We start from the raw sequence: 20,656 nt of genomic DNA, 5'->3' as shown, positions 1-20,656 counted from the left end.
GGGACGCAGGGATGCAGAATGCAGGGGTGTGGGACGCAGGGGTGTGGGATGGAAGGCTGCTGCAGTCCTGGGATGCGCTGTGCAGGGATGCTGCAACTGTTGGGAATGCTCTGCAGGGATGCTGTGCTCCTTAGGGATGTGGCACACAGAGATCTGCATGTCCTGGGGATGCACCATGCAGGGATGCTGCATGCAAGGATCCTCCATGTCCTGGGGCTGATGCGTGCAGGGATCCTCCATGTCCTGGGGCTGATGCGTGCAGGGACAGCCTCTGCAGGCGTGCTGCATCCTTTGGGGATGCTCCATGCAGGGGTGCTGCATGTCCTGGAGATGCTCCATGCAGGGATGCTGTATTCCTTGATAATGCTCCGTGCAAAGATGCTCCATGCAGGGGTGCTGCATTCTTTGGGGATGCTCCATGCAGGGACGCTGTGTTCCTTAGGGCTGCTCCAAGCAAAGGTGCTGCATGCAGAGATCCTCCACACCCTGGGGGTGCTGCATGCAGGGATGCTGCACGTCCTGCGGGTGCTGCGTGCAGGGACAGCCCGTGCAGGGATGCTGCACTCCTTTGCGGGGGTGCTTGCGTGTCCTGGAGCTGCTCCATGCAGGGATGCTGCATTGTTTGGGGATGCTCCATGCAGGGATGCTCCGTGCAGCAGTGCTGTGTTCCCTGGTGATGCTCCATGCAGGGATGCTGCATGTCCTGGGGGGGCTGCATGCAGGGGTGCTGCATGCAGGGGTGCTGTGTCCCCTAGGGATGCTCCATGCAGAGATGCTCCATGCAGGGATGCTGTGTCCCTTAGGGATGCTCCATGCAGGGGTGCTGCATTGTTTGGGGATGCTCCATGCAGGGATGCTTCGTGCAGCAGTGCTGTGTTCCCCAGTGATGCTCCATGCAGGGATGCTGCATGTCCTGGGGGTTGCTGCATGCAGGGATGCTGTGTCCCCTAGGGATGCTCCATGCAGAGATGCTCCACGCAGGGATGCCGAGTCCCTCAGGAATCCTCCACGCAGCGATGCTGCATCCTTTGGGGCTGCTGCCCCCCCCACGCACCCTGCGCCCCCCAACCGCAGTCCATGCAGAGCCGCCCCGACCCCCGGGGCCGCCCCACACGCTCCCACCCCCCCCGGCTTCACCCCCCGCCCCCCATCCCGTCTCTCCGCCCCCCTCACAACACCTGGAACTTCCAGGAGCTCTGCTCCTTGTAGTCCAGGCAATCGGCCGGGTTGAAGTTGAGCTTCCACGCTCCCCGCCTGCTCTTTGTACTCCAAGCAATCCACCGCTCCGAAGCCCAGGCCTGCCCCAAAGCTCTGCCCGGACAGAGCGGCGGGGGAGGGCGCCAGGTGAGCGCCCATGGGTGCCCCCAGGGGGCTGAGAGCCGCTCCGGGAGCCCCCAGCGGAGGATGCATGGGGGAGAGGTACGGCCCGCAGTCCAGGCCCCCGAAATAGGCGGCCGAGCCCCCGTAGCTCTGCCCGTAGGGCGCCGTTTGGTTGTAGGGAGCGGCGGAGAACGGAGCGGAACGCGGCAAACCGGGGGCGCTGCCGGCGGCCAACGGGTCCGGCACCGGGGAGATGGAAGCCGGGCTCCAAATGGACACCGGGGCGGCGGGGCCGGGGGTCCCCGCGGGGCCGGGCTGCGAGGGGGCTGTACGGCCCGGCGCCCCCGGCGTCGCTTTGCGGTTCCCGGGGGCGGGGACGGCTTCTTCTTGGCCGGCCGAGCCTTGGGCTGCCCGCTGCTCTGCTGCTGCTGCTGGCGGCACTTGGCGCGGCGGTTCTTGAACCTACACCTGGGGGGGAGGGAAACTGAGGCACGGGGGGCTGGGGGTGCGCGCGTGGTGCGTGCGGAGCTGCGGGTCCTGAGCACCAACTGCACGCACGGGACCCCCCGCGAGGGCACACGTGGGGGGGGGCAAAGCCTTTCTGCGTGCGGGGACCCCGTCCTGTACACGGGGGTGCATCCAGGGACCCCATTTTGCACACATGGGTGCACCCAGGACCCCATGTTACACATGTAGGTGCACTCAGGACCCCACACTACACACATGGGTGCATTCAGGACCCCATTTTTGCACACGTGGGTGCATTCAGGACCCCACATTACACACATGGGTGCACTCAGGACCCCATTTTACACACAAGGGTTGCACCCAGGACCCCATTTTGCACAGGTGGGTGCACTCAGGACCCCATGTTGCACACATGGGTGCACTCAGAACCCTATTTTAGACACGTGGGTGCACTCAGGGGTCCATTTTGCATACATGGGTGCACTTGGGACCCTATGTTACACACGTGGGTGCACCCAGGACCCCATTTTGCACAGGTGGGTGCATTCAGGACCCCATGTTGCACACATGAGTGCACTCAGGACCCCACATTACACACCTGGGTTGCACCCAGGACCCCATGTTACATATGTGGGGGTGCACTCAGAACCCTATTTTAGACACGTGGGTGCACTCAGGGGTCCATTTTGCATACATGGGTGCACTCGGGACCCCATGTTACACACGTGGGTGCACCCAGGACCCCATTTTGCACACATGGGTGCACCCAGAACCCCATTTTGCACACGTGGGTGCACTTGGGACCCCACATTACACACATGGGTGCACTCGGGACCCCCATTTTGCACAGGTGGGTGCACTCAGAACCCTATTTTAGACACGTGGGTGCACTCAGGACCCCACACTACACACCTGGGTGCACTCAGGACCCCATGTTACACACACGGGTGCAACACAGGGCCCCATGTTGCACACATGGGTGCACTCAGGACCCTATTTTACACACATGGGTGCACTCAGGGGTCCATTTTGCATACATGGGTGCACTTGGGACCCTTTGTTACACACGTGGGTGCACCCAGGACCCCATTTTGCACAGGTGGGTGCATTCAGGACCCCATGTTACACACATGAGTGCACTCAGGACCCCACATTACACACATGGGTGCACCCAGGACCCCATGTTACACATGTAGGTGCACTCAGGACCCCCACACTACACACCTGGGTGCACTCGGGACCCCACGTTACACACACGGGTGCACACAGGGCCCCATTTTGCACACATGGGTGCACCCAGAACCCCATGTTACACACATGGGTGCATTCAGGACCCCATTTTGCACACGTGGGTGCACTCAGAACCCTATTTTAGACACGTGGGTGCACTCAGGACCCCATGTTACACATGTGGGTGCACTCAGGACCCCACATTACACACATGGGTGCACTCAGGACCCCATGTTACACACATGGGTGCATTCAGGACCCCATTTTGCACACGTGGATGCACTCAGAACCCCATGTTGCACGCATGGGTGCATTCAAGACCCCACACTACACACCTGGGTGCACTCAGGACCCCACGTTACACATATGGTTGCACTCAGGACCCCATGTTGCACACATGAGTGCACTCAGAACCCTATTTTAGACATGTGTGTTACACATGTAGGTGCACTCAGGACCCCACACTACACACATGGGTGCACCCAGAACCCCATTTTGCATAGGTGGGTGCACTTGGGACCCCACATTACACACATGGGTGCACTCGGGACCCCATTTTGCACAGGTGGGTGCACTCAGAACCCTATTTTAGACACGTGGGTGCACTCAGAACCCTATTTTAGACACGTGGGTGCACTCAGGACCCCATGTTACACATGTAGGTGCACTCAGGACCCCACACTACACACATGGGTGCACTCAGGACCCCACGTTACACACAAGGGCCGCACTCAGGGCCCGACTTTGCACCCACCTGCACGCGGGACTCCGGCAGGTTGATCTTCAGGGCCACCTCCTCCCTCATGAAGATGTCGGGGTACCTCGTTTTGGCAAACAGCGCCTCCAGGATGTCCAGCTGTGCCCGTGTGAAGGTGGTTCGCTCACGGCGCTGCTTCCGGGGGGTGGCTGCAAAACACCCCCCCCCCCCGTGCAAACAGCCCCACCTGTGCAGCTCCTGCGCAACGCCCCCCCTCCGTGCAAAACCCCGCACACAAAACCCCCGCGTGCGACCCCCCCCCCAACCCGTTGTGCAAACAAACCCTCGGTGCAAAACCCCACCTGCAAACCCTCTGTGCTTCCTCCCCCGTTTGCAAACCTCCCGTGCAACACCCTGCATGCAAACCCCATGCAATACCCCGTGCAACACCCCGCATGCAACCCCCCCCAAGTGCAAACCCTCAGTGCAAAACCCTACATGCAAACCCTTTGCACTCCCCCGTGCAAAACCCCACAACCAAACCTGTGCCCTCCCCCATGCAACCCCTCATCCAACCCCCCCGTGCAACCCTCCTGTGCAGCCCCCCCCCCCCCGTGCAGCCCCCCCTCTGCTCACCAGGGTACCCCACAGCAGAATGCAGCAAATCCATGCCAGGCCCAGCCAGCGTCAGCCCATTGACGGCGTAGTGGGGCTGCTTGATGTAGGACATCATGCTCCGAGCTGCGGGGACACGGCATGAGGGCAGCGTGCAGCAGTGCAGCATGGCACGGGGCAAGGCTGCATGGCGTGGTGCAGGGCTGCGTGGTGCAGTGCAACATGGCGTGGTGCAGGGCTGCGTGGTGCAGTGCAGCATGATGCAATGCAACATGGCGTGCAGAGTTGCTTGGTGCAGTGCAATGTGGCATGGTGCAGGGTTGCATGATGCAACATTGCATGGTGCAATGCAACATGGCGTGGTGTATGCCTGCGTGGTGCAGTGCAGCATGGCATAGTGCAGCATGGCGTGCAGAGTTGCATGGTGCAATGCGACGTGGCATGGTGCAAGTTTGCATGATGCAAGGTTGCACGGTGCAGAGTGGCATGGTGCAGGGTTGCGTGGTGCAGTGCAACATGGTATGGTGCATGGTTGCATGGTGCAGTGTGGCACAGTGCAATGCATCATGGCATGCAGAGTTGCACAGTGCAATGCAACGTGGTGTGGCACAAGGTTGCATGATGCAGTAGCATGGAGCAGAGTTGCATGGTGCAGTGCAACATGGCGTGGTGCAGGGCTGCGTGTGCAAGGCTGCATGGTGCAGTGCAACATGACGTGGTGCAAGGTTGCATGATGAAAGGTTGCATGGTGCAATGCAACATGGCGTGGTGCAGGGTTCAATAGTGCGAAGTAGCACAGTGCAATGCATCATGGCGAGGTGCAAAGGTTGCATGGTGCAATGCAACATCTCACGGTGCAGGGTTGCATGAAGCAGTGCAGTGTGGTGTGGAGTTGCTACGGTGCAATGCAGCATGGCGTGGTGCAGGGTTCTGTGGTGCAGCGTAGCACGGCGCAATGCAGCATGGCATGCAGAGTTGCATGGAGCAGTGCAATGTGGCATGGCGCAGAGTTGCAACGACCAACATGGTGCGGTGCAAGGCTGCATGGTGGAATGCAACATGGCATGGGGCAAAGCAAGGCCACGCTGGAAGCACAGCACACAGCAACAGAAAGAGCAGCACAGCACAGCACAGCACAGCACAGCACTGCACAGCACAGCACTGCACAGCACTGCACTGCACAGCACAGCACAGCACTGCACAGCACTGCACTGCACAGCACAGCACAGCACAGCACTGCACAGCACTGCACAGCACTGCACAGCACAGCACTGCACAGCACAGCACTGCACAGCACTGCACAGCACTGCACTGCACAGCACAGCACAGCACAGCACAGCACAGCACTGCACAGCACAGCACAGCACTGCACAGCACAGCACTGCACAGCACTGCACTGCACAGCACAGCACAGCACAGCACAGCACAGCACAGCACTGCACAGCACTGCACAGCACTGCACAGCACAGCACAGCACTGCACAGCACTGCACAGCACTGCACAGCACAGCACTGCACAGCACTGCACTGCACAGCACAGCACAGCACAGCACAGCACTGCACAGCACAGCACAGGCACAGCACTGCACAGCACTGCACTGCACAGCACAGCACAGCACAGCACTGCACAGCACTGCACAGCACTGCACTGCACTGCACTGCACAGCACTGCACAGCACTGCACAGCACAGGCACTGCACTGCACAGCACAGCCACCAGCACAGCACAGCACTGCACAGCACTGCACAGCACAGCACTGCACAGCACAGCACAGCACTGCACTGCACAGCACTGCACTGCACAGCAACTGGCACAGCACAGCACTGCACAGCACAGCACAGCACAGGCACTGCACAGCACAGCACTGCACAGCACTGCACAGCACAGCACAGCACAGCACTGCACAGCACAGCACAGCACAGCACAGCACTGCACAGCACAGCACAGCAACAGCACAGCACTGCACAGCACAGCACAGCACAGCACTGCACAGCACTGCACAGCACAGCACTGCACAGCACAGCACTGCACAGCACAGCACTGCACAGCACAGCACAGCACTGCACAGCACAGCACTGCACAGCACTGCACAGCACAGCACAGCACTGCACAGCACAGCACTGCACAGCACAGCACAGCACTGCACAGCACTGCACTGCACAGCACAGCACAGCACTGCACAGCACAGCACTGCACAGCACAGCACTGCACAGCACAGCACAGCACTGCACAGCACAGCCACTGCACAGCACAGCACTGCACAGCACTGCACAGCACTGCACTGCACAGCACAGCACCAGCACAGCACAGCACAGCACTGCACTGCACTGCACTGCACAGCACTGCACAGCACTGCACTGCACAGCACAGCACAGCACAGCACTGCACAGCACTGCACAGGCACAGCACCTGCACAGCACAGCACAGCACTGCACAGCACTGCACAGCACAGCACAGCACTGCACAGCACTGCACAGCACAGCACAGCACTGCACAGCACAGCACAGCACTGCACAGCACAGTCACTGCACAGCACAGCACTGCACAGCACTGCACAGCACTGCACTGCACAGCAACAGCACAGCAGCAGCACAGCACAGCACTGCACAGCACTGCACAGCACTGCACCGCACTGCACTGCACAGCCACAGCACAGCACAGCACTGCACAGCACTGCACAGCACAGCACTGCACAGCACAGCACAGCACTGCACAGCACTGCACAGCACAGCACAGCACTGCACAGCACAGCACAGCACAGCACAGCACTGCACTGCACAGCACAGCACAGCACAGCACAGCACAGCACTGCACTGCACAGCACAGCACAGCACAGCACTGCACAGCACTGCACAGCACAGCACTGCACAGCACAGCACAGCACTGCACAGCACTGCACAGCACAGCACAGCACTGCACAGCACAGCACAGCACAGCACTGCACAGCACAGCACTGCACAGCACTGCACAGCACAGCACAGCACTGCACAGCACAGCACAGCACAGCACAGCACAGCACAGCACAGCACTGCACAGCACAGCACAGCACAGCACTGCACAGCACTGCTCAGCACAGCACTGCACAGCACAGCACAGCACTGCACAGCACTGCACAGCACAGGCACAGCACTGCACAGCACAGCACAGCACAGCACTGCACAGCACAGCACAGCACTGCACAGCACAGCACAGCACAGCACTGCACTGCACAGCACAGCACAGCACAGCACTGCACAGCACAGCACAGCACAGCACAGCACTGCACAGCACAGCACAGCACAGCACAGCACTGCACTGCACTGCACAGCACTGCACTGCACAGCACAGCACTGCACTGCACAGGCACAGCACAGCACAGCACTGCACAGCACAGCACAGCACTGCACTGCACAGCACTGCACTGCACAGCACTGCACAGCCACAGCACTGCACAGCACTGCACAGCACAGCACTGCACAGCACTGCACAGCACTGCACAGCACAGCACAGCAGTCAGCAGCACAGCACAGCACTGCACAGCACAGCACAGCACAGCACTGCACAGCACTGCACAGCACAGCACTGCACAGCACAGCACAGCACAGCACTGCACAGCACAGCACAGCACTGCACAGCACTGCACAGCACTGCACAGCCACAGCACAGCACTGCACAGCACTGCACTGCACAGCACTGCACAGCACAGCACTGCACAGCACAGCACTGCACAGCACTGCACAGCACAGCACAGCACTGCACGGCACTGCACTGCACTGCACAGCACAGCACAGCACTGCACAGCACAGCTCTGCACAGCACAGCACAGCACAGCACTGCACAGCACTGCACAGCACAGCACTGCACAGCACTGCACACAGCACAGCACAGCACTGCACAGCACTGCACAGCACAGCACTGCACAGCACTGCACAGCACAGCACTGCACAGCACAGCACTGCACAGCACAGCACTGCACAGGCACAGCACAGCACAGCACAGCACAGCACTGCACAGCACAGCACAGCACTGCACAGCACAGCACAGCACAGCACTGCACAGCACAGCACTGCACAGCACAGCACAGCACAGCACTGCACAGCACAGCACTGCACAGCACAGCACTGCACAGCACTGCACAGCACAGCACAGCACTGCACAGCACAGCTCTGGCACAGCACTGCACAGCACAGCACTGCACAGCACTGCACTGCACAGCACTGCACAGCACAGCACTGCACTGCACTGCACAGCAACAGCACTGCACAGCACTGCTGCACAGCACAGCACAGCACTGCACAGCACTGCACAGCACAGCACTGCACAGCACAGCACAGCACTGCACTGCACAGCACAGCACTGCACAGCACAGCACAGCACTGCACAGCACAGCACAGCACAGCACTGCACAGCACAGCACAGCACAGCACTGCACAGCACAGCACAGCACAGCACTGCACAGCACTGCACAGCACTGCACAGCACAGCACAGCACAGCACTGCACAGCACAGCACTGCACAGCACAGCACAGCACAGCACAGCACTGCACAGCACAGCACTGCACAGCACAGCACTGCACAGCACTGCACAGCACTGCACAGCACAGCACAGCACTGCACAGCACTGCACTGCACAGCACAGCACAGCACTGCACAGCACAGCACAGCACAGCACAGCACTGCACAGCACTGCACAGCACTGCACAGCACAGCACAGCACAGCACTGCACTGCACAGCACAGCACAGCACAGCACTGCACAGCACTGCACAGCACAGCTCTGCACAGCACTGCACAGCACAGCACTGCACAGCACTGCACTGCACAGCACTGCACAGCACAGCACTGCACTGCACTGCACAGCACAGCACTGCACAGCACTGCACAGCACAGCACAGCACTGCACAGCACTGCACAGCACAGCACTGCACAGCACAGCACAGCACTGCACAGCACAGCACAGCACTGCACAGCACAGCACAGCACTGCACAGCACAGCACTGCACAGCACAGCACAGCACAGCACTGCACAGCACAGCACAGCACTGCACAGCACAGCACTGCACTGCACAGCACAGCACAGCACAGCACAGCACAGCACTGCACAGGCACAGCACAGCACAGCACTGCACTGCACAGCACAGCACTGCACTGCACAGCACAGGCACTGCACAGCACTGCACAGCACTGCACAGCACAGCACAGCACTGCACAGCACTGCACAGCACTGCACAGCACAGCACAGCACAGCACAGCACAGCACAGCACAGCACTGCACAGCACTGCACAGCACAGCACAGCACAGCACTGCACTGCACAGCACAGCACAGCATCAGCACTGCACAGCACTGCACAGCACTGCACAGCACAGCACTGCACAGCACTGCACTGCACAGCACTGCACTGCACAGCACAGCACAGCACAGCACTGCACAGCACAGCACAGCACAGCACTGCACAGCACAGCACTGCACAGCACAGCACAGCACAGCACTGCACAGCACAGCACTGCACAGCACAGCACTGCACAGCACAGCACTGCACAGCACTGCACAGCACAGCACTGCACAGCACAGCACTGCACAGCACAGCACAGCACAGCACAGCACAGCACTGCACAGCACAGCACTGCACAGCACAGCACAGCACAGCACAGCACAGCACAGCACAGCACAGCACAGCACAGCACTGCACAGCACTGCACTGCACAGCACTGCACTGCACAGCACAGCACAGCACAGCACAGCACTGCACAGCACAGCACAGCACAACACAGCACTGCACAGCACTGCACAGCACAGCACTGCACAGCACTGCACAGCACAGCACAGCACAGCACAGCACAGCACTGCACAGCACAGCACTGCACAGCACTGCACAGCACAGCACTGCACTGCACAGCACTGCACAGCACTGCACTGCACTGCACAGCACAGCACAGCACAGCACTGCACAGCACTGCACAGCACAGCACAGCACAGCACTGCACAGCACAGCACTGCACAGCACAGCACAGCACTGCACAGCACAGCACTGCACAGCACAGCACTGCACAGCACAGCACTGCACAGCACAGCACAGCACAGCACAGCACAGCACAGCACTGCACAGCACAGCACTGCACAGCACAGCACTGCACAGCACTGCACAGCACTGCACAGCACAGCACTGCACAGCACCACTGACTGGTGACACTGTGGGCCCCATGGATTGGGAACACCTCCCACTCCATGCACTGCAGATTCCTTGTGCCCCATTGATTGGGGACATAACAGGCCCCACAGGCTGGGGACACCATGGGGCCTATGGATTGGGGACATAAAGGGCCCCAGGGGTTGGGGACACCTCATGCTGCATGGGCTGGGAAGGAATCCCTTTTGCCCCCCAGGTTGGGGACATCACGGGCCCCACTGACTGGGGACATAAAGGGCCCCATGGATTGGGGACATCATGGGCCCCATAAACTGGGTACACCTTGTGCCCCTTAGATTGGGGACATCATGGGCCCCATGGATTGGGGACACCTCGTGCCCCACAGACTGGGGACATCTCATGCCCCATAGATTGGGGACTTAAAGGGCCCCATGGATTGGGGACATCATGGGCCCCATAAACTGGGGACACCTTGTGCCCCACAGATTGGGGACATAAAGCACCCCACAGACTGGGGACATCTCATGCCTATAGATTGGGGGACATCATGGGCCCCATGGATTGGGGACACCTCGTGCCCCACAGATTGGGGACATCGTGGGCCCCATAAACTGGGGACACCTCATGCTCCGTGGACTGGAGATTCCTCGTGCCCCATAGACTGGGGACTTAAAGGGCCCCATAGATTGGAGACATAAAGGGCCCCATAGATTGGGGACATCATGGGCCCCACAGACTGGGGACATCTCACTCCTTATAGATTGGGGACTTAAAGGGCCCCACGGATTGGGGACATCATAGGCCCCATGGATTGGGGACCCCCTCGTTCCCCACAGACTGGGGACATCTCATGCCCTATAGATTGGGAACTTAAAGGGCCCCATAGATTGGGGACATCATGGGCCCCACAGACTGGGGACATCATGGGCCCCACGGATGGGGACCCCTCGTGCCCCACAGACTGGGGACACCGCTGCGGTGCTGACGTCCCCCTCCCCGAGCTGGGGGCTCCATCCCTCACCCATGGGTGCCCCCCACCCCCCCCGCCCCCCCCCCCAAACACCCCCCCATCCCCTCAGAGCCGCCCTACCTGTGCTGGGCTCGGGGCTGGCGGTGGGAAGGCGTCCCCCGCGCCGGGGGGAGCTTTAAGTAGAGCCCCCCCGTGATGTCACCGCCCCGTTAATCCCCGGGGTGACATTGGGCCCCGCACGGGGCTTTAATCCGCCACCGCCGGCAATTAGCGCTCATCCCTCGTTAGCGGAGTGGGGGGGGGCATGGCGCTGACCCCCCCCCTCAAGGCCTTGGGGTAACAACCCTGTAATTGATTCGTGATACGGGGAGCTGGAGGGGGGTTTCCCCTATGGGGCACGGGGGGGGGGGGGGTTATTGTGAGCCCCACGGATGCCCCCAGCCCTAATTAAAACCCGTGTCTAATTGCAGGGACTGACGGCGGGCCGCCCGGTGCTCGTTAGGACCAACATTTGGGTGCAAACTTTGGGGGTTTGGGTGCACCCATGGGTGGTGGTGGGGGGGGGGAGGGGACACAGAGCCCCCCATGGGGATGAGGATGGGTTTGGGGGGGGGGCTGGGACCCCTGGGTGGGGGCTGTGGGGTGGAAATGGGGTGGGGAACCATGGGGAGGCCCCACGGGGTCCTCACTCAGCCCCCAGCCCTGGGGCAGCCCCCAAATCCCAACACAGACCCCCCCCCAAATCCCAACACAGACCCCCCCAAATCCCAACACAGAACCCCCCCAAATCCCAATGCAGACCCCCCCCAAATCCCAACACAGACCCCCCCAAATCCCAACGCAGACCCCCCCAAATCCCAATGCAGACCCCCCTCCAAATCCCAACACAGACCCCCCCAAATCCCAACACAGAACCCCCCCAAATCCCAATGCAGACCCCCCCCAATCCCAATGCAGACCCCCCCAAATCCCAATGCAGACCCCCCCAAATCTCAGTGCAGACCCCCCCCCAAATCCCAACGCAGACCCCCCCCAAATCCCAGTGCAAACCCCCCCAAATCCCAACGCAGACCCCCCCAAATCCCAACACAGACCCCCCCAAATCCTATTGCAGACCCCCCCCCAAATCTCAGTGCAGACCCCCCCCAAATCCCAACGCAGACCCCCCCCAAATCCCAACGCAGACCCCCCCCCAAATCCCAGTGCAGACCCCCCCCAAATCCCAGTGCAGACCCCCCCCCCAAATCCCAGCACAGACCCCCCCCAAATCCCAATGCAGACCCCCCCCAAATCCCAACGCAGACCCCCCCCAAATCCCATTGCAGCCCCCTCAGGCCCTCAGGCCCCACGCCGCCCCCCAGCAGCTGGGAGCAGCGCTGCACCGGCCCCCCATTGGTTTGTCATTCAGACGGGGGGGTTGGGGGCTGATTAACCCTAATCCTGCAGGGGGGGGGGGAGGGGGGGGGGGTTGAGGGTGGGGGCAGCACAGCCGCAGCACTGATTCACCCAGGGCTGCCCCCTCCCCAGCCTGAGACCCCCAAATTATCCCCTTTTCGGGGTCCCTGTGGACTGGGATGCACCCTGAAATCCCCGGCCCTATAATGTCCCCAAAACGGGGGTGAGGCTCAAAAGATCTGAGAGATTTCACCCCAAATCCAAGAGATTTCACCCCAAATCTGAGATTTCACCCCAAATCCAAGAGATTTCACCCCAGATCTGAGAGATTTCACCCCAAATCCGAGAGATTTCACCCCAAATCTGAGATTTCACCCCAAATCCGAGAGATTTCACCCCAGATCTGAGAGATTTCACCCCAAATCCGAGAGATTTCACCCCAAATCTGAGATTTCACCCCAAATCCAAGAGATTTCACCCCAAATCCGAGAGATTTCACCCCAAATCTGAGATTTCACCCCAAATCCAAGAGATTTCACCCCAAATCTGAGAGATTTCACCCCAAATCCAAGAGATTTCACCCCAAATCCAAAAGATTTCACCCCAAATCCAAGAGATTTCACCCCAAATCCGAGAGATTTCACCCCAAATCTGAGACATTTCACCCCAAATCTGAGACACTCCACCCCAAACCCTGACGATGCCCTGCTGACTGGAGGGGTGCCCCAAAGCCACCCCAAAGCACCCCATGTCTGTGGGCCGACCTTGAAGGCTTTTAATCCCCACGGGAACCCCACGACTCCAATTAAACCCCGATAACGAGGGGCCCCAAAGCACGGCTGATGATTTTTGTTACCATTTTTGGGGCCGTTTTGGCATTTCGGGGTCCTGGAACGGCCCCGCGGGGTCCTACAGCGCCTGCAGAAGGAACGCAATTAGCCACTTTGTCATCCACGTTAATTAAAATCAACAGGCCGTTTCTTAACGTCATCCTTTCCGGTGACGGATTTAAGCAGAAAAGCCCCAAACGGCGGAGTTTTAAGGCAGCGAACCCCAAAACGACGGGGTTTGAAGAAGCAAAGCCTGCAGAGTTGTGGGGTTTAAAGGCAGCGAAGGCCTGAAGCCGGGGATTCAAGGCAGCGGGGCCCCAACATGGCGGCGTCTCAAGGGCGATTCTCCCCCAGGGCCGCGCTGCTGGGGCTCCTGGGGGGCGGCTGCTCTGTGGGGCCGACCTCAGGCGCCCCCCCCCGCCTCCCCCCCCGGCCCCATAATCCCTCTTAGGGTGGCTCACATGGGGCTAAATTTACCGCCGGGGTGTCAGCAGCAATCAGTCACCCCCCCCCCCCCGACCCCCCCATGGTAATCCGGGTGCAAATCCCCCTGGAAAAGGAAAAACCCAAGGGAAGGGAAGCCCCCCAAATACGGCACAGCACCCCCAGGGCCCCAAAACCCACCGCAGCCTTGGGGGGGGGGGGGCTGTGTGTGTGTGGGGGGGGGAGATTTACCGCTAACGAAGCAGCAAACGTGGGGCTGGGCGGGGGTTAATTAGGAAGGAAGCTTAATGAATATTGAGGGCTTTATTTATTCGGGGCGGGGAAGGCGGCCCGGTACAAAGTGGAACACGAGGGATGTATGGGATGGGGGTGATGGTGGGGATGTGGGGCACGGCTGCTGCCCCACAGCGGGATGGGGGGTGGGGGGGCACGGGGTGCAGCCCCCCAGCACGACATCTTGTGTACAAAACCCTCCCGTGCCCCCACGGCCCTATAATACAGCTCCCAAAAGAAAACCCCAACGCAGAAAGTGTACAAAAAGGGGCAAAAATAAAGGGGAACGTCCCCATCAAACACCTCCCCCCCCAGAAAAGGTTTGGGTTTGGGATGCGCTGTGGGGTCTGACCCCCCCAGGTGTGGGTTTGGGGGCTGACCAACCCCAATGTGTGGGTTTGGGGGCTGACCCCCCCCAGGTGTGGATATGGGGCAGGTTTGGGGTCTGATCCCCCCCCCCCAGAATGTGGGTTTGGGGTCAGACTCCCACCCCAGGTGTGGGTATGGGGTGAGTTTGGGGTCTGACCCCCCCCAGGGGTGGGTTTGGAGTCTGATCCCCCCCCTAAAGTGTGGGTTTGGAGTCAGACTGCCCCCTGTAGTGTGAGTTTGGGGTCTGAACCCCCCCCAGGTGTGGATATGGGGCAGGTTTGGGGTCTGACCCCCCCCCCAAAGTGTGGGTTTGGGGTCAGACTCCCCCCTAGGTGTGGATATGGGGCAGGTTTGGGGTCAGACCCCCCCCAAGTGTGGATATGGGGCGGGTTTGGGGTCAGACCCCCCCCAGGTGTGGATATGGGGCAGGTTTGGGGTCTGACCCCCCCCAGGTGTGGATATGGGGCAGGTTTGGGGTCTGACCCCCCCCAGGTGTGGATATGGGGCGGGTTTGGGGTCAGACCCCCCCCAGGTGTGGATATGGGGCAGGTTTGGGGTCAGAACCCTCCCAGGTGTGGATATGGGGCGGGTTTGGGGTCAGACCCCCCCCAGGTGTGGATATGGGGCAGGTTTGGGGTCAGACTCCCCCCCAGGTGTGGATATGGGGCAGGTTTGGGGTCAGACCCCCCCCAGGTGTGGGTACAGGGTGGGTTTGGGGTCTGACCCCCCCCCAGGTGTGGATATGGGGCGGGTTTGGGGTCTGACCCCCCCCAGGTGTGGATATGGGGCGGGTTTGGGGTCTGACCCCCCCAAGTGTGGATATGGGGCGGGTTTGGGGCCTGACCCCTCAGGCACGCTCGCCGCGGATGCGCCGTGCCAGCTGGATGTCCTTGGGCATGATGGTGACACGCTTGGCGTGGATGGCGCACAGGTTGGTGTCCTCAAACAGCCCCACCAGGTACGCCTCGCTCGCCTCCTGCAGGACGAGTCAGCCTTAATTACAGCCCAGTTAACGAGCTCCTGGATCGCTTGGGGTGACTGGGAGGGACGGCAGCTCCTCGGGGTGAGGCAGGGAGGGCTTGTGACCCTTATCTGCCCCCATTTCCTCCCAGTGCCCCCCATATCCCCCCCCATCCTCCTCCTCCACCCCACCACTTCCCCATGCCCCAATCTCTTCCCACCTCCCCCTTGGTGTCCCCCTGTGCCCCCACATCCCCCTGGAGCCTTAATATCTTCCTCCCAACACCTCCTCGCACCCCAATATCTCCCCACAATGCCACTCCTCCCCCAACATCTCAGATCTACTTTGTGCCCCAGAATCTCCCTCCCCAGTATCTCCCCACATCCCAGCACCTCTCCTGTGCCCCAACGTCTCCCCATGTCCCAGCATCCCAATGTTCTCCATCCAAGTGTCTTCATGGTGATCCAACGTTCTCCTCTGGGCCCCAGTGTCCTCCCAGTGCCCCCAGATCCCCTTCAGTGCCTCCCCATGTCCCACTGTCTCCCCACTGCCCCAGCATCTCCCCACATCCCAGTATCACCACCGCACCCCTGTGTATCGCCCCAGTGCCCCAATGATCTCCCCTCAGCACCTTCACAGTACCCCAATGTTTCCCCATTCCCCAGTGTCTCCCCAGCACCCCTATGACTCCTCAGTGTCCCCCCACTGTCCCTGTGTCTCCCCAGCACCCCACAGTCTTTCTACTGCCCCACTGCCTCCCTGCCTCCCAGCATCTCCCCAGAGCCTCAGCATCTTCTCCCCAGAGCCACCCAATGTCTTTTCGGTGCCCCAATGTTCTCCCCACCCCCCTCTTCATAGTATCCCAATGTTCTCCCCCCCTTCTCTTCATGGTGCCCCAGTGTTCCTCCCCCAGCCCCCCTGCCCCCACCTGCAGTGCTCCGATGGCGGCGCTCTGGAAGCGCAGATCAGTCTTGAAGTCCTGGGCGATCTCACGCACCAGGCGCTGGAAGGGCAGCTTGCGGATCAGCAGCTCTGTGGATTTCTGGTACCCGCCGGATCTCCCTCAGCGCCACAGTGCCGGGCCTGGGACAAACCACAGGAAAATGGGGACAAACCACAGGAAAATGGGGACAAACCACACGGAAACGGTGAAACCCCCTCAAAAATCCCAGCCAGCCCCTGTCCTGATGCAGGGCTGCTGTCAGAGCAGAACCAGCAATTCGTGTTTGATGTCAGCCCCCCTGGCCCCTCCTCTCCCCCCCGGACCGGTACCGGTATCGGTGCGGCTTTTTGACGCCGCCGGTGGACGGGGCGCTCTTGCGGGCCGCCTTGGTGGCCAGCTGCTTGCGCGGTGCTTTACCGCCCGTGGACTTGCGGGCCGTCTGCTTGGTGCGGGCCATGCTGCCCGCTCCTCAGGGGCTGCGGGACAAGAGAAGGCCGTTAAAACCCGACCCCAGCGCCGTGGGGCGTCGAGCCTCGCCGCCATGCTAAGGCCGCACCGTTCCCTCAGCGCGTTGGACTACAACTCCCAGAGGTCTTCGCGCCGCAGCAATATTTTTTTTTCACCGCGCCGAACGCTGATTGGCCGCGCGGGGCCACGTGCCCGCGCAACGCCTCGCTGGTTCGCTGCCGGCGCGCGGCCAATCCGTTTGTAAGCCGCCAGAAGCGGGGCCGCACCCCCCCGCTCTCCTCGCAGATTGACACTCCCATCCACCTATCCTTTTCCGCAGCGCCGCGCGGCGGGAGCCAATCACCCGCGCCGCAACGACTGGCACGCCCCTCAACCTATCACCTCGCATCGCTCCGCGTGGCGGGAGCCAATCCGCGCCCCCGCTCCCCGCAACCAATCAGTGGCAGGTACACACGGAAGGCGGGACTTAGGGCAGCTTCTCCTCAGGCGACCTCGACTCCCCCCCACCCCCCCAATGCCCCCGCGCACCGGGAGCGGTCCCGGCAGCGGTCCCGAACACCGCCACCGGCCCCGCGCCGCCTTTACCTGCGTTCGAGGCCGCTGAAAGGCGTGTGGTGCGCGGCGGCGGCCGCGCTGGGGCTGCGCTCAGTACCTGCCCGCCGCCTGCCCGCTGCCTTCTTTCCCGCCTTTCCCGCCAGCCCTGACACAAAATGGCGGCCCCGTTCCCAGCGTGCACCGCGGCGGTGGGGGGGGGAGGTTGGAGGGGGAGGGGCGGGGTCGGCTGAGGTGAGGCGGCCCGGGCGCCATCTTGGAGTCGTGGTGGTGATGCGCGAAGGGCCTTTGGGGGCCGAGGTGTGGGGCGGCCCCGGGGCGGGAGGAAAGGCCGCACTTTGGGGCTGGAGGGAACGCGTCTCGGGGTGGAGTGGCCTTAAAGGCCGTGGCTGGGCCGGAAGGGCCTCCCTGAGCCCACTCCTCCCATGGGCGGCTGCCCCCCACCGGCACCGGGGCCAGCCGTGGCCCTCATCTCATCTGAGCGCTGTGAGGGAGAAGTCCCAAACTCCGCATCTTTGTGCCCAAAAGTGGATACAGTGAAGGCTGGGTTTCCTCCCCAGCCCCACCTGCCTGTTGGGTTCTGACTGAATGCCTCCTGGGTTCCACCCCTCATCCTTCCCCGGCACGTTTCAGGCACTGGTAAACGCACAAACCACGTTGTTGCTCAAGGGAACGTTTTGTGCTCATAACCCCGTTCCTTTTCCACCCCTACAGCCTGAGAAATCATCCGCCTCCCAGTGACTCAGTGACATCTCCACCCACCAGCTCAGAGCTGCACCCCTGGGAGGAGAACAGCGGAAAATGTGAATTCTGATTGGAATTTCAGGCGTCACCCCGAGGGAAAAGGCAGCGACAGGCAGAGCTCTGCTTGCTGCAGTCACCAGAGGGCACACGTCTGCTGCAGTGACACGGAAACGTTCCCAATTTGTGCTGTTCTGAGGTGGGTTCCTCAGTGAGACCCCCAAAATGGGGTCTGTGGGGATCTGCTCAGAGCGACGCCAAGCTGAAGGGGAACCCCAAAGCAAAGGGGGAACTGAACCAACAAGGGAATAAAAACGCAAAGGGAAATGAGGCAGCCCAAAATTCCTTTATGGAGAAACGTCACCGAGGGGTGCTGTAATGGCAGAACAGCTCAACCCGGGAGAGGAGCAGCAGTTGGTGAACGATGCGGGCATAAAGCGTGTGCCAAACCTGGGTGGTGCCAAATGAAACCTGGGTGACATAAAGCAGAGCCTGGATGACGTAAGGCCAACCTGGATGACATAAAACCCAACCTGGACGACATAAAACTGAATCTGGATGACATAAAACCCAACCTGGATGACATAAAACCCAACCTGGACGACATAAAACTGAATCTGGATGACATAAAGCCCAACCTGGACGACATAAAACTGAATCTGGATGACATAAAACCCAACCTGGATGACATGGAGTGAAGCGTCGACGACGTAAAGCAGACCCACAGCAGGTTGGAACAGGAGCTCTGGCTCCGATGCCGTGCGCGGGTTTCTGGAAGCAGCCCTGTGCCCGGGGGCTTTTTGGCTGCTCCCATCATGGAGCGCTGTGCCGGCAGAGCCAGGCCGTGCTGGGGGGTCAGCGTGGGCCCCCACGGCCCCATTGGATGTGGGGCGATGTGGGGCCTACGGCAGGGCGGCTTGGATGGCGGCCACAAGGCGCTGCAGTTTGGCGTCTGTGTCCACGAAGCCGTCGCCGTTCTGCAGGGGGGAGGAGCGGTGGGTTTGGGTGGAAAACGGGGGGGGGGTTTGGGGAGATTGTGTAGAAAATAGCGGGGTTTGGGGTGTTGGGTGGAGAACAGTGGGGTTTGATGGTGGTTAGGTACAAAATAGTTGGGTTTGGGGGCACTTGGGGTAGAAAACAGTGGGGTTTGGGGGTGGTTGGGTAGAAATTAGCAGGATTGGGGGTGGCTGGGTGGAGAAGAGTGGGTTTTGGGGGGGTGGTTGGGTAGAAAGTGGCGGGGTTTGGGGTAATTGGGAAGAGAATAGTGGGGGTTTGGGGGGGTGGTTGGGTGGAAAGTGGTGGAGTTTAGAGTAATTGGGAAGAGAATAGAGGGGTTTGGGGGTGGTTGGGTGGAAAGTGGTGGGGTTTGGGGTAATTGGGAAGAGAATAGAGGGGTTGGGGGCGGTTGGGTGGAGAATAGTGGGATTTGGGGGTGGTTGGGTAGAAATTAGCAGGATTGGGGGTGGCTGTATGGAGAATAGTGGGATTTGGGGAGTGGCTGGGTGGAAAGTGGTGGGGGTTTGGGGGTGATTGGGAAGAGAATAGGAGGGGGTTTGGGGGTGGTTGGGTGGAAAGTGGTAGAATTCGGGTAGAAAAGATCACGATTCGGGGGGTGTTTGGATGGCAAATGGTGAGTGGGGGCCCTGGGCAGCACGAGGGGCTCTGCCGGCACCACGCACCTTCTTGGAGTGCACCAGGCGGCCGCCCACCGTCACCTCGAACCATCCCGTCACCTCCTTCGTGCCCTGGCCTCGCTGCGGGACACGGGGGGGGGGAGAGGGGTCACCTCGAGACCCCCCGCCCCCCGCCCCCTTCCCCCGGCGCCCCGCTCACCATCTCCAGCGCTCCGGGGAAGCGCTTCTCCAGCTCGGCCCGCAGCCGTTCGTACTGCGAGGAGGAAACAGGAGCTCAGCGCGCGTGGGGAGGATTTGGGGGGCGGAACTGGGGGGGGGAAACGGGCTCACCTTGGGTTTGTAGCCTCAGGCTCCGCTGCGGGAGAAACCCGTCCGTGTTAATGGGGGGGGAAAACGGCCGGAGCCCCCCCCCCCCAAAAAAAACCTCCCCCCGGTGCCCCCTTACCAGTAGAGCACGGTGACACGGAGCGGCATGGCGGCGGCACCGCTGGTGGCAACGGCGGCTTTAACGGCGGATTTAATGGCGGTTCAACGGCGGTCGGTTCGATGGCGGCCGCCCCCAAGCGCCGCCCCCCCCGCGCCGTGTCCCCCGCCCCGCAGCCGCTGCGCGGGGCCGCGC

General features: G+C 61.1%; 3 protein-coding genes across 4 annotated transcripts; all 3 read right to left on the bottom strand.

Moving 5' to 3' along the window:
- Nucleotides 1-1,169: 1,169 nt before the first annotated feature.
- LOC125687541 (homeobox protein otx5-like) lies at nucleotides 1,170-5,881 on the bottom strand. The gene is given in 5 exon segments (XM_048932716.1): nucleotides 1,170-1,244; nucleotides 1,246-1,677; nucleotides 1,680-1,782; nucleotides 3,762-3,924; nucleotides 4,352-5,881. Coding segments are annotated over 5 exon segments (1,464 nt in total). The 5' UTR covers nucleotides 5,043-5,881.
- Nucleotides 5,882-15,470: 9,589 nt separating this feature from the next.
- On the bottom strand, nucleotides 15,471-17,831 carry LOC125687538 (histone H3.3A-like). Its single transcript, XM_048932713.1, is given in 5 exon segments — nucleotides 15,471-15,714; nucleotides 16,628-16,747; nucleotides 16,749-16,782; nucleotides 16,972-17,118; nucleotides 17,696-17,831. Coding segments are annotated over 4 exon segments (411 nt in total). The 5' UTR covers nucleotides 17,100-17,118; nucleotides 17,696-17,831; the 3' UTR covers nucleotides 15,471-15,585.
- A 1,005-nt stretch (nucleotides 17,832-18,836) lies between these two features.
- Nucleotides 18,837-20,623, bottom strand: SELENOW (selenoprotein W). 2 transcript variants are annotated; one of them, XR_007374174.1, is made up of 6 exons: nucleotides 20,483-20,623; nucleotides 20,368-20,392; nucleotides 20,237-20,290; nucleotides 20,083-20,157; nucleotides 19,084-19,380; nucleotides 18,837-18,874 (listed from the first exon to the last, which is right to left on the bottom strand). XR_007374174.1 is itself a non-coding variant. In XM_048932714.1 (5 exons), exons 1-5 carry the CDS (start codon nucleotides 20,509-20,511, stop codon nucleotides 19,306-19,308), a joined length of 258 nt encoding a protein of 85 aa, XP_048788671.1. In that variant the 5' UTR covers nucleotides 20,512-20,623; the 3' UTR covers nucleotides 19,063-19,305. The 2 variants fall into 2 exon arrangements, 1 of the variants encoding a protein (XP_048788671.1); XM_048932714.1 differs by lacking the exon at nucleotides 18,837-18,874 and having other exon boundaries at nucleotides 19,063-19,380.
- Between the last annotated feature and the right edge of the window lie 33 nt (nucleotides 20,624-20,656).

The sequence above is a fragment of the Lagopus muta genome (assembly GCF_023343835.1).
Source record: "Lagopus muta isolate bLagMut1 chromosome 37 unlocalized genomic scaffold, bLagMut1 primary SUPER_37_unloc_3, whole genome shotgun sequence".
NCBI classification, from domain to species: domain Eukaryota; kingdom Metazoa; phylum Chordata; class Aves; order Galliformes; family Phasianidae; genus Lagopus; species Lagopus muta.
This window is presented reverse-complemented; position numbering and strand designations above follow the sequence as displayed.